At 46.7% G+C, this 12,325-nt stretch overlaps 1 protein-coding gene across 8 annotated transcripts in view; it reads left to right on the top strand.

The window, feature by feature from the left end:
- The window catches only part of COL26A1 (collagen type XXVI alpha 1 chain), a 158,692-nt gene that overhangs the window by 101,744 nt on the left and 44,623 nt on the right, over window positions 1-12,325 (top strand). For 6 of the 8 annotated variants that reach the window (XM_052688858.1, XM_052688864.1, XM_052688863.1 and 3 more), the window contains exon 4: window positions 2,538-2,579. The exons of the other annotated variants lie outside the window; for them this stretch is intronic. In XM_052688858.1, coding sequence (XP_052544818.1) covers window positions 2,538-2,579 — 42 coding nt within the window. The remainder of the gene's footprint in view (window positions 1-2,537; window positions 2,580-12,325) is intronic. 8 annotated transcript variants of the gene reach the window in all.

Raw genomic sequence — 12,325 nt, 5'->3', positions numbered from 1 at the left:
AGAGTTTTAGGCAGCAGTCCAGAAATGGATTCCCTGTGCAGGGCCGTGGGATGCATATCTACCTTGGCCTGGCCTTTCTTATTGCGTTTCTTGTGATTTCGTTTTCTTGTTGCTGTTGCAGAAAAGACCTCGTAAACGTTTCTCGATGCCATTGATAGCCTGGCACTGTTGTGCAAAGGGAGAAACTTCCAATACTGCTTTGGGGATGTGGTTTAACTCTAGGTGGATCCTGAATTAATAATGGGATCCCTCCGGAGTTGGCCTTTGGTATTCTGTTGACTCTGCAGTTCTTGCAGAAGGCATAAAACATTAATCTAATTGTAAGTGGTAAGGACTAAACTGGGATCATAATCTGCTCCTCAGAGTAGAGCGTGGTTGTTTGTAGTTGCTCTAATGGTAGAATAATGAAAGAAAAATTTATTGCGTAGTGGTTATCGAGTTACTCTGCTAGCAGTGCAAAGCTGTGTGGTTCTGAGACTTTTGTCATGGCTTGCACTTAGCTTCAATGCTCTGCACTGACGCAAAGCTTTCTGCATCAAAGCGATTTGCTGCACTAGCTGGGAGTTCCCTCTCTGCAACCACCAGTTCCCCAAAATTCAGATTGCAGTTTATTGCTTATATAGAATGATAGGATTGTTTGAGTTGCAAGGGACCCTCAAAGGCCATCTGGTCCCACTCCCCTGCAATGAACAGGGGCACGCACAGCTCTATCAGAGTCCTGTCCAGCCTGACCCTGGCTGTCTGTAGGGATGGGGCACCCACCACAGGCGCTGTAAGGCAAGATTAGATTTCTCTTCAGGACCAGTCCTCTTCTTTGAGGAACTGCAGGCACGAAACAGTGAGCTGCACTCATACAAGGCTGTGGCTGCAGCGGCCATCTCACTGAAAATGGGATGCTCCAGGAAAACTCCCACCTAAGAGTTTCAGCTTGTTAGTGGGCAAGACAAATTCTGTGTGGCCTTGTAGCCTCCACAGCTTGTTTGGGGGGTTTGACCTGGCTTGAATCTGCCTGGGTTCCTGATCTGAAGTATGATAAACATGACTTGAACCCACGTCTTGGCTTAAACCAAGGGAAAGTGTTCCTCACACTGAGAATCCTGTGAGGACCTTGGGGGCTGCTTCCCTTGAGACAGAATTTCTTAAAGAAAAAAGATAAGGTGTTTTCATTTGGGGCAGAAGTTTATGTCTCCTGTGCTTGATCCAGTGTTATGGAAACATTCACAGTCTGTGTCAGCTTCTCTCAAAGGACAGATTCAGGAGGAATGTAACACTGGTGTAAAACGTTGATCCTCCAAGGGGGTCTGTGTGGGTTTTAGTTGAGTGCTGAGGGTGTTAAAGGACTTCCAGGCTTTGTCCAGATGTATGCTGGTGGAATTGCACCAACATCTCCCCGTCCTCCCAGTTAAGATTGCAGTAGGACAGTGAGCGAGCTTGCTGCTTGGCTCTCTAGGCACATGTGCAAACCCATCGGTGCCCCAAATGAACCAAAACCACACTCAGAGTAATTATCTGATCTTGTTTGTTTGTTTTTAGTGTGATGTTTCTAGTCACTGGTACAGCAAACACGTTCTTGTGAATCTTGAAACGGTTGTTTGTAGTTTGCATCTTCAAGACAATTTTATGTGTGTAGATGAGGACTAATGCAGGACGCCGCAGTGTCACCATCATCTGCCAGTGCTGTGGGAAATGCCTGGTACCAAGATAACTTCCTTATCTTGTTTAGCAGTTTTCTTTTTCCTTTTTTGCCCTTCTCTGTGAGAACACATAGATAGTGATATGCTTGTCTGTTGTGCTTTCCAGATGAAAGTGCTTTGCGGTCCACATAGTTAAATAGTTAAGTCTTTGCAGACCTCAGGGTGGTTTACAAAGGCAGTTGCAGTCATCATCACACAGAGACAGAGAAATCTCTAGAGGTGAGGTAACTGTAGGCTGGTCCTGCAGAGCTGGGGGCAAACCTGCACCTCTGGAGCATGCTCTGCCTTTGTGAACATCAGGAGAGGCTGCTGTGTACACACTGCACAAAAACCCTTTCCCCTTCTCGTGTGATTCCTTTTCTTGCTGGCACAAACTTGGGTTTTGGCACAGCTGCAGTGGCTGGGAGGGTGCAGTGCTCTCTTCCCCATGGCTCAGCTCTCCCTCCTTGTTCCTGGAGCTATAGCCTATAGCATGCAATTGAGGCAGGGATTGCCCTTCTGAAAGCAAAAAACAAATCCCAAGCTCCTCGTACGCTCAGCCAGGGTGGATTGCTGAAGCCTGTATCATTCAGGAGGCATTCTTGTGCTTAAATTTTTTTTGGAAGCATCATTTCCAGTAAAGCATGGGGCTTTTTTACAGACTCGTTTCAGCACTTTGAGAGCGTGAGTGTGCACACCTGCGCCTTGCTGTGGGTAGGAAAGGGTTAAGACCCAAATAAGCAGGGAGGGTGAAGGCAAGTTTCACTCCTCAGGCTGAATGAACTTTTTCTTTGCTGAACTGATGCTGCATAGGGTGAGGGTTTCACCTGTCCCCAGTGTTAATTGCCTCTTCTGTCCCTGCAGGTTCCCTGGGCCGCCAGCACGGTCGCTCTTCCAGCCAGGACCGTAAGTGGGCAACTTGAACATCAGGGAAAAGCAGAACCCAGAGCAGAGCGGGGGCTGGAGGAGCCAGGGGTACCCACTGCTTGTAGGGGAGGTACTGGGGAGGGGGCTGTGAGTCTCTGCCTGCTTTGTGCTTCTCCTCCTGCAACTAAAGCTTCCTACCCTGCTTTCGCTGACCAGATTGTGCTCCTCATCCATCTTTGAGGAGTGAGGAGTGCCATAAAGCAGGGATCAGCTTCCTTCTTGAGGTGATGTTGCAGAGCTCTTGGAGGGGAGATGGCTGTGACCCTGTTTGCAGTGCAGGCTTATATAAGGAGCCAGCAGTGGTGGCCCTGGTGTCTCCTCATATCTGTGAGTGTTTCTCTTGCATTGGTGCTGGTGTCTCTGATCTGGAGAAGCTGAGATGGTTTTAGAAGTTGAAAGTGGACTGGCAACAAAGCATTGCCTGTTGCTGCAGGACTGTGTGCCTCTGAGCTGACACGGTGAGCAGCTTGGAAGCTGGTACATGTGCAGAAATCCAAGCAGGGTTTTCAACTAGACTTGTCAATCTCCATTGATGGTTAATGGAAAAGCAGCAGGGATTCACGCAGCAGTCTTTGTACCTGATGGCCATGTGCAGGTTTTGTAGTAAATGAAAGTTATGACAGTGCCAAAGCTGCACATGTGCTGAGCAGACAGATTGCTCCAACAAGGCTGGTTTTGTGAGAGAAGGCATATGGTGAGGAGATGGAGAGCTCATGTTGATCTGCCTCTTTGCCGAGTCTGCATTCAGTAAGGACCCCAAAGTTGTCTCATAGTCCATAAGCTCCAGCGAAGCCTTAAATCAGGACAAGCTTCTGTCTTTCTGCTTCTTTTGGAGATGTGCTTCATGCCTGAACTGTAGCTCCTCTCTTCATGTGCTCTGTGGATGTTACTGAACGTGCTCTGAGCCTCATTGACTATGGATGCTCAGCACAGAATTGGTTCATCCTGGGGCAGCCAACTGGGGCAGGGTGGGCAGCATGCAGACCCATGTCCCCTGGCTGGGACCCTGAGACTGGAAGTGCCCAACACCCTTCCCATTCTCCAGGTCCTTCCTTGAAGTTGTACCAGGAAAAACTGTATCTGTGAGTCTGAGGTGACCGTGTACTATTCTGCTTACCACTACCTTGATACTTTTCAGCCTTCAGAGGTGCATTGTCCCTAATGTGCCTGGGACTTGGTTACTGAGGGCTGGGGCGGGGACAGGGGAGGTAACTATGCTACAATGAAATGTGCAGGAGATATTCCACTCCTTCCTTGTGCAGCATGGATTTAACGTTGGCACCAAGTGGCATGAAGATTCCTTCTCCTTTTTAGAAGGAAACATACCAAATAAATAGAGAGCAGGTATGCTGAGGATGGGAACCCTGTAAGATCAGCTTCTTCCACATTCAACTTTTATTAACTTTGATATAAGCAGCACCAAGAGGGAATAATGGAAAGCTGCAAATTAGCTCTGCTGTAGAGATCTGGCTGCAGATGCTTTACTGTGTTTTCAAGCTGAAGAAATTGAGAATTTTTTAATGTAAGTGTCTGGATTTTTTCACGGGCTTTTTCTACCTCTCAGTGATCCCAATCCCATCATCTTGAGAGTGTCACTCCAGGCATCTTGCCCACTGCCTTGGGTCAGGCAGGAGGATAACGTGGTGCTGTGCTTACATGCTTACATACTGGAGGTGCTTCAGAAGTGTGAGCTGCTGCTGTATTTCTAGAAGGTACGGAACAGGCTGCCTATTTTCTCTAACAATATGGTGTTCCTCATAGGCTCATAAGCTCTACAGCACAGAGAGATCTGCAGATGCTTCTGGCCACACTCAGTAATGTAAACCCTACCCAAGGTGGGTGTCTCAGCCTGGTGTTTCCTATTGGCTGTTTCCAAGCATTCAGTCCATCAGAAACTTCTCTTTCAGGGACTGAAGTGGAATTTAAAGTATCTGAATATAGTCCTCTGTGTCAAATCAAATGATTTGTTAAAGCGAGGCCAGATTTGCAGGGAGAATCAATCTTTTTTATTAGATCAACTGATGTGGAAAAAGCAGACGAACATTCAGGCGTATTAACCCTTCTTCTGGTCTGCAGTTGTGTTACAAGAACGGAGGGAGCAGGCTGCCAGAGGAGGCTGTACTTCAGGATGTGCATTCAGACAGCCTTGGTCTGAGCGCAGACCTGGGTGGCATTTTGGGGCATGCCTGTGTGCTTTTTTGGCAGATACAAGACTCGTGTCCCTGTGTGTTTGGACACTAAATGTTACCACACAACAAATAATAGGCTCTGCTCTGCAGCTGACTCATTGTACAAGTCTGGGGCTAATTACTGAATCCCTCCGTGCCTCCATTTTCATCTGTAAAATGTCACAGATGCCCACCATTCATAAATCGCTTTCAGATTTCCAGATGAGGTGCTGTGTAAGTGTAGAACAGCGTTAGTTTATACATATTGTGCTGGAGAATAATAGAAAACACGTGTAAGAGCCTCACAGATGTGTCTCTTTCCACTGCAAAAGGCAAGGCCTGGGCTGATTTAGCACAGCACTAATTGGGCTAAAATAGGAGATTGCTCTTATTCTGATGCAGTTGTCACCGTTAACATCCTCATTTACCAACAGCTTTTGGAGATATCCCAGTTGTTTCCCATTGAGGAAAGCTGTAGCATTTTGGGTGTCAGAGCACAGCAGTTCATAGCAAACGTTCCCATCTCTGTAGCACACCCCACACTGGCTTCTGGAAGGGACTGTGCCATAGTTTGTTTTAAATGTGCATCTTGCCTTTCCTGATGCTGCTGCCTGAAACCTCCGGGACACTTCCTCATCTCTGAGCAGAGGCATTTGACCGAGTCACTGCTATTGCTGTTACAGAGTGTTGCATACGCAGGAATCCCCATTTATTGATAAGAAAGCTGTTCCTGTGGCTGCAGGCGAGTGAGAGCCTGGCAGCTGTTCAGCATGAAGTCAATTTGCAAAGTTTAAAGGATTTGTAGGCTGTGATGGTTTGGGTTCAAGCGATTAGCTTGGGTGAAGTGCTTGAGAGTGTCTTCCAGAGACCTTTCATGTAGAAGGATGAACGCAAGCAGTTAAGAGATTTGATTTAAATACCCTCATGTTTTCTGATTGCACTGCTGGGGCTGAACTCTCAGTGGCTGTAAAATCTGGGGGCATTTTTGGCTGTGGGAGAACTCTGCTTGCATGAAACTGAGACGTGCCAGCGTCACCCCTGATGCCAGAGGTGGTGGGCACCAGTGACCAGGGCCTGTGCCTCTCCAGCCTCTGGCTGCGGGACAGTGTAGCCCTGATGGGAGCTTATTTTCCAGTGTATTGTTGCTCAGGGATAATGCTTGGTGCTGCTGTAGGAAGGTGTGGAGTGGGGTGGGTTCCCCGCAGATGAATCGTGCCATTCTGCTGTTGTCCGGTTTGGACTCGGAGGCTCTGTTTTCCCTGTTCCTCATCCCTGCTCAGAGAGATGTTCAAGATTCACTCCCGAATCTTCCACAGCAGTCAGGGTGACACAACACTGGGGCTGAGCACGTGACAAGCATGAGAGGAGGTTGGCTGATGGACAGCCTTACCCACTGCTTGCCATGTGTCAGGAGAAATCTACCCTGGCATTGGGCCTCCATTTCTGAGTCTAAATGTGCCATTTTTAGGAGAATTTCAAGGTGGGGGCAACCACCGACGTAATGTCTGATAGGATACACGTGTGAGTTCTTGTTGCCAAGTAGATATCAAAAGTCAGATCGAGCACAAATAGGCATGTGGTGGATAAGGGCTTGGTTGTACCAGGAAAGGTGTGGACGCTCAGGTTGGTGAGTTTGGAGTTAAAGAAACAGGGTGAAGGAATTCTGGAAAACCTTTTGGTTCAGCACAGCATTATGGATATTTTCTGTTTTTTTTCCATCCTAAAGTCAATTAGGAATGTAGCCTGGCACAGCCGTTTTGAAGCTGAAAATGAAACATGCCTGGCTGACCCCAGCAGGATATCTCCTTCACTCATTTTTCTACATCCAGAAGTTACCATTGAAACAAAACAAAACAACGTAGTCCTCTGTGCAATGTTGTGCTAGCCACTAATCAGAGGCAATTATTACCTTGTTCCTCCTCTTACGAGGACCAGATGATATTGGGATCTCTGGGGCTCTGGACTCGCTTGTGTCCCCAAGGGCTATGTCACAGCTGCAGAGATGTGGAAGGTATTCCTTGTCCTGCTGCTTGGATCTGTGAGGACCAATGCGGAGCTCAGAGGGGTTTTGATAAAGGCTAGCAAAGGGTAATTGGCAGAATTAGGCAGAGAAATGATCCTCAAGAGGCTGAGAATCTGGTAGGACTGGGTGGAGCCATTTGCTCGGCCACGATGGGTGCTTGTGGTGCTGTGTGGGAGAGTAGGAGTGGGCTGAAGGATGCCAGTGCCAAATGTGCTGGATGGAGAAGTGGTACATCCTAAATGTAACATGTTTATGGGTTGCAGGGACTTTTTGCAGAGAGCAGGCATCTAACCCTAGACGTGTCTTTATTCCTCGCAGTCTGAAGTGTAGTAAAACTCAAAGCAGAGGTAGAACTGATGTCAGTAATCCAAACTGGCAGCGAGATGCATATTTTCAATACAGTGGTTAGCCTTGGATGCAGTTTGCAGAGGAAACCTAGGCTGTCTGGCTCTAAAGCATCTCTCTGAGAGACAAAGTCCAGTTAACATACATAGTTTGGCTCGGGACCGTGAGAGATCCCCGACCTGCGATGCACAGGTGTGGGGCTGACATTGCAGGAGTCCCTGCAGAGCTTGTGGTGAGCCTCGATTCCTTTCGTCCTGTCTGCTTCCTTGTTTCATGTTACACCACACCACATCTTGACCGTGTTTTTCCCCCCATCACTTCTCCCAGCAGGGATGGAAAGCAGCCTCTAGACGTGAGAGTCTCCCAGTTAGGGGGTGAGTTTGCAGGGCTGTACAATTCTGCACTTGGATTGGGGTCAGTGAGGCATTAAATGTTCCTACAGCACAGAGGAACAAAGGAATGAGGCTGGCCCTATTGCTGTGGGGATCAGCCATGGGATTTTGGCATGGGTGGGAAGCAGGGCACAAAGAGGAGGATGTTGGCACTTGGCTTCCTTGGCAGGGAGGCTTTGGGCTTCCCCCCTTCAGTTCAGGGATGCTTAACCTCACTGCAGACAGCCATATAAGAAATTGCTCAGAGAAGCAGTGGATCCCCTGTGCCTGGAGCCATTCACAGCCAGGTTGGAGTGCCCAAGACAGCCTGAGCTGCAAACAGCACATGGCAGGGGGGTTGAAGCTTGATGATCTTTAAGGTCTCTCCAACCCAAGCCATTCTGTGGTTCCATACCTTGCTGTGGGGAGTTTGTCGACACTACCTGTGTGCCTGTTCCATGGCTTATTATCTGTGGGAATGTTTTACATCTGGGCAGGGAGGGGAGGCTCCAGCAAGGACCTGTGCACATCTCCATGTCCAGCAGCACGTACCAGGAGCACCATCTTCTGCAGCCCCATAGAGCCTTGCTGCTGAAGGAAAATTCCTTTTTACGGGGGTTATTTCAGCCTTCAGGCTGCACTAGTAAAATGTCCGTAGTGCTTCTAAAAATAATGGATAATATATTTCTAGCAAAATGCATTGCATCAAAATCCAGCCGTTCCCTGCTAAGCCTTGTTCCGACAGACAGAGATGGATGGAACACGGATCTCTCAGCTCATGGCTGCCTGTAAATAAATGATCGTGATCTAATTCCATCTGCTAACAGAGCGCAGGCTGAACTGCAAAATAGATCCTTGGCACTGTGATAGAGCACAAATCCCCAGGCTGAGAGCAATTATGTATAAAATTAGTTGTTGGTGTGGGAGTATGCATGTGTGAAATTTAAAATAAAACAAGGTGAGTGGTGTGAGATGTTTATGAATAGAGCTGGGTGAGAAATGGAGGGTTCATTTGCCAGACCCCAAAAAATTGGAAAGCAAAATGATTTGGGATGAAGTGAAATGAAAATATTTAGGGTTTTTTTTTTTTTTTTAATTATTAATATTTTTATTTGCGTATTTATTAAGTTTGATGCAACATAATGAGTTAAGTATGGTTTGGGGTCAACCCAGATTATTTCCTTTGACCCAAAGTAAACTATTTAGTTTCACTTAAGGTTATTTAGTCAGTTCATTTCATTTATAATTTAGGTGAATTTTGAAATAAATGCCATTTTGAGAACAAAGACTGAAAGAGGTCATTAAGAAACTATGAAAATAATTTTTAAAAAATCTGGAGAAAATATTGCAGATTTTTTTTTATAAAATGGCACCTTTTTTTTTTTTTTCCCCACTCAAGGCCATGTAACAATTTTTTCTGTATTCTCAATTAGTAGTTATTACATTTTGTGATAAAATTCCTTTCCCTTTCCTACCCATTATAATGGATATATTTATATGTATGTATATTAGTGAGAAAGATCACAAACAGAAATGCTGACAGTGATGGGGGTCTTCTAGAAGAGATGTTGGATTGCCTATAATGATGCTAAACCTGCAAAAATATTCCAGAAATGTGCTATTTCCTATTGATAGGCAGCCTAATAATTTGCAATTTATGAATGAAACTGAAACTTTGCATTCTGTAAAATCCTGATGTCAAAACTGGGAGGGAGCGGAATGTGGTCATTGAGATCTTTGAATGTCTCAGAGCTTCAGGTTCCTTACTTGGGAAATACTTTGATCACAGTGGTGAACTCAGAGATATCGTGTGTTGAAAGTGAGAGCCTTCTGCTTTTGGGTACTTGTGTGACCCAGAAAGGGGCTGAGAAGACAGATGGTCATTACCTGAAGTGCTGAGGTAGGAGGGATGCGGTGTGCTCTGCATTTCCCTGTCGGGTACCTGGGGTGGATCATGGATCACATGGATCATCGCTGCCATGTGAGGCCCCAGCAGGACCCCACTGCTCATTCAGCCCCTGGCTCCCATTCCCTCTGCAGCCCCATGGCTCCCAGCCATGCGCTCCCCTCCTCCACCCGTGGCTGCTGTCAGCCTGGTGCCCTCCACATGCTCCAGCTCCGCTCCAGAGCCATGGACATGACTGATACCAAACAAATACAATTAATAAAGTCTATCTAGCCAACATCTGACTCTCATTAGAGGAAACGTGTTGAAAAAACAGATCCCAGGTTGGCTGTGATTTATGGCTTGGGCCTGCTATCCTTCACGAGCACTGGCGAAAGCTGTTGCAAAGGGCCAGAACATAAACTACTTAGGGAAACTTGGTATCCATGTAAGGAGGCTGGAAGGGTCAAATCAGACAAATTAAAGAGGGGTGGATGTGCAAGCTGGGCTGGCTGTCCCCCACTGAGGGCCACCTAGGCAGGCGCAGGAGGTCTGTGCTCACATTTCTGCTGTGGAATTTGACTTGAAACTTCTTCTGGTGTCTGAAAATGACGCTGCTTCATTTTTTTTTGTTTCCTCCGGCTAAGCTGTGTGCGTGTGTGTGGGAACAAGTGGATGGAAGGGGCACTGGTCCAGTGGTTCGTTGTGAGCGTCCAAGTATAACATCTCTGGTGGGGTTTGACACTGAGATTTGGATGACCTGGGGATGGTGATGATGCTGTTGTCACCTGAGGAAACCACATTGCTGTTCCACTGCTGTGTTCTGGACGTCTTTGTCACTTCTCATCCCTTGTCTGCTCACCACGTTGACAGTAGAAGTTAGCAGTGCTTCCTGCTCCCCTCGGGAGTTTTGAGCTTCATTCTTTCCTCCTAGCGCAGGAACACAGTTGCCTGGATTAATTTAACTGACTTCACTGATGCTCTTCCAGATTTGTTCAGAGACTACTGGACGATGAAATTTTCTCCAAACTGGGCCATACTCAACTTGTGTGTTCGGGATTTGTAGCACCGTGCACTCCAAACCGCCCCGTTGTATGGCGAGGTTTGACTTTCTAGTAATGGCAAAATACGACCTAGAAAAATCTGGCTGCAAAGGTTTTATTTGTTTAAACAAAGGCGTTGTGATTCCAGAATTCTCTCCCCTTTCATATGCTATAAACCACCTCCTCCGCCTCCTCTCTGAAATATGAATTTTGGAGCAATCTATCATGAAAAAGAGAGACAGAGCCTTGATCCCTTGACTTCAGTTGAGCTGTGCAATTTATATCTACTGAGCATCTGGCTGCAGGAAAACCAAAAGCCTTTTTAATATTCTGCAGAGACTCTGGGTATACAAATGAGCGTGGGCTGTCAGAGCTGAGAAATGGGGCAGAGATGCCAAGAGGTTTCTATGCCATTCCGCAGCACTCTGACCTGCGGCCCCATGCTGGAAGTTGGCCTGATAATTTTACTCCCTTCAGTGCCACTGTGATAATGATGCTGAAATCATCCCCGTTGGTATACAGCTGTTATCACACCTTTTTTGTTAATTCAGGCGAGGAGCTGGAAGACTTGTAGGGCCTTCAGCCTTGAGCATACAAAATGTGCAACTGTTCAATCATGAAATTACACTCACGTTGCTCGAGCAAGGTAGGAGCGCCGAGTGTAGCAGGACACGTTCAGGAGGATGTTCAGTGCTGTCCATCACTTGTCATAGGAGCAGATCTAGAGCCTGGTGCCCGTTCAGGCAGCACTGAAGGTTCCATTGAAGACTGACCAAATGCAGCAGCCTTTGGATCGGAGCTCAGTGGGTCACCACCAATATGGGGTGTGCGACCTGCTGTCTTCCAGCGCACTGAGTCTATCTCCTCTATGATATTTAGCATCTTCCCTGTATCTCTCATTGTGCTGCTTTACCCATGTAACCAGTGTGGGGCCAGAGGGCAGGAAAGCAGAGGTGACAGCAAGATGTTATGGAGACAGACTGGGTGACACGTGATACGCTGGTACGGTCCCGTGGTTGTTATCTCAATTATTTATCCCCCCTGCTGGAATATTTCTGAAACAAATCCTACCATGTGTTTTAAGGTTGGACTTCACAGAGTGAAATCACAACTCTGTCCTCGGAGTTGAGCTGGAGAAATACAAATCTGCCAACTAGGAATAGGGGGGAAATAAATGGTGGTTCTTTGTAGCAACAAGTGATGTATCTCTGTAGAGACAGAAAGAGTCTGCTCTGGAGTTTCAGGTCACAGAGCATGTGTATTTGACCCAGTGCTATATGCATTGTGGAATAATGATGTGAGATTTCAGGCTGGCTTTAATGAAGCAGAATGCTTTATCCCTGGTCAGAAAATCTGACTTTACAGTGCCAGGCCTTGTAACCACCAGCCATCAGGATTAAGATAAGAGTAAATACGTAAGTGCAGAATAGTTAGAGAAGGTATTTATTGTCTTGATTTCTCACCATCATCTTCAGGCTTTCTACAGAGACAAATTATGAGCCCATATGTGGAAATGGCCTGGTCCCTCGTGTGCCGTGAGCAAGCTGTGAATGTGGTTTGTGTATCAGAGGTACGAAGTGTTGGTCTCACTGTCGGTGTTTGTGAGCATCATCCATCTGCTGGTTAGCTACATAAATGTCAGGGGTTTGCTGGCAGGACAATTTTAAGCATATTGTTTTGCATTAGGATTTCCACTTTCTGGATTAGGTAAACGTCTTTTGAGTCTAGATTAAGTGCTTTGGGTATGGATGGGGGTTTCTGGGCACTTTGAGAAGGACAGGATGAAAGTTCAAATCTAGCTTGGATGCTATGTAGTTCTCCTGAGGGAGCTGGGCTACATTTTTCCAGCATTTCCCAGTCATCACTGATAATAAAGAGGACTTTCAGAGA

Source organism: Tympanuchus pallidicinctus, unplaced genomic scaffold (genome assembly GCF_026119805.1).
Source record: "Tympanuchus pallidicinctus isolate F22 unplaced genomic scaffold, pur_lepc_1.0 scaffold24, whole genome shotgun sequence".
Classification (NCBI taxonomy): domain Eukaryota; kingdom Metazoa; phylum Chordata; class Aves; order Galliformes; family Phasianidae; genus Tympanuchus; species Tympanuchus pallidicinctus.
The sequence above is the reverse complement of the archived record's forward strand: the minus strand, read 5'-3'. Positions and strand labels throughout refer to the sequence as shown.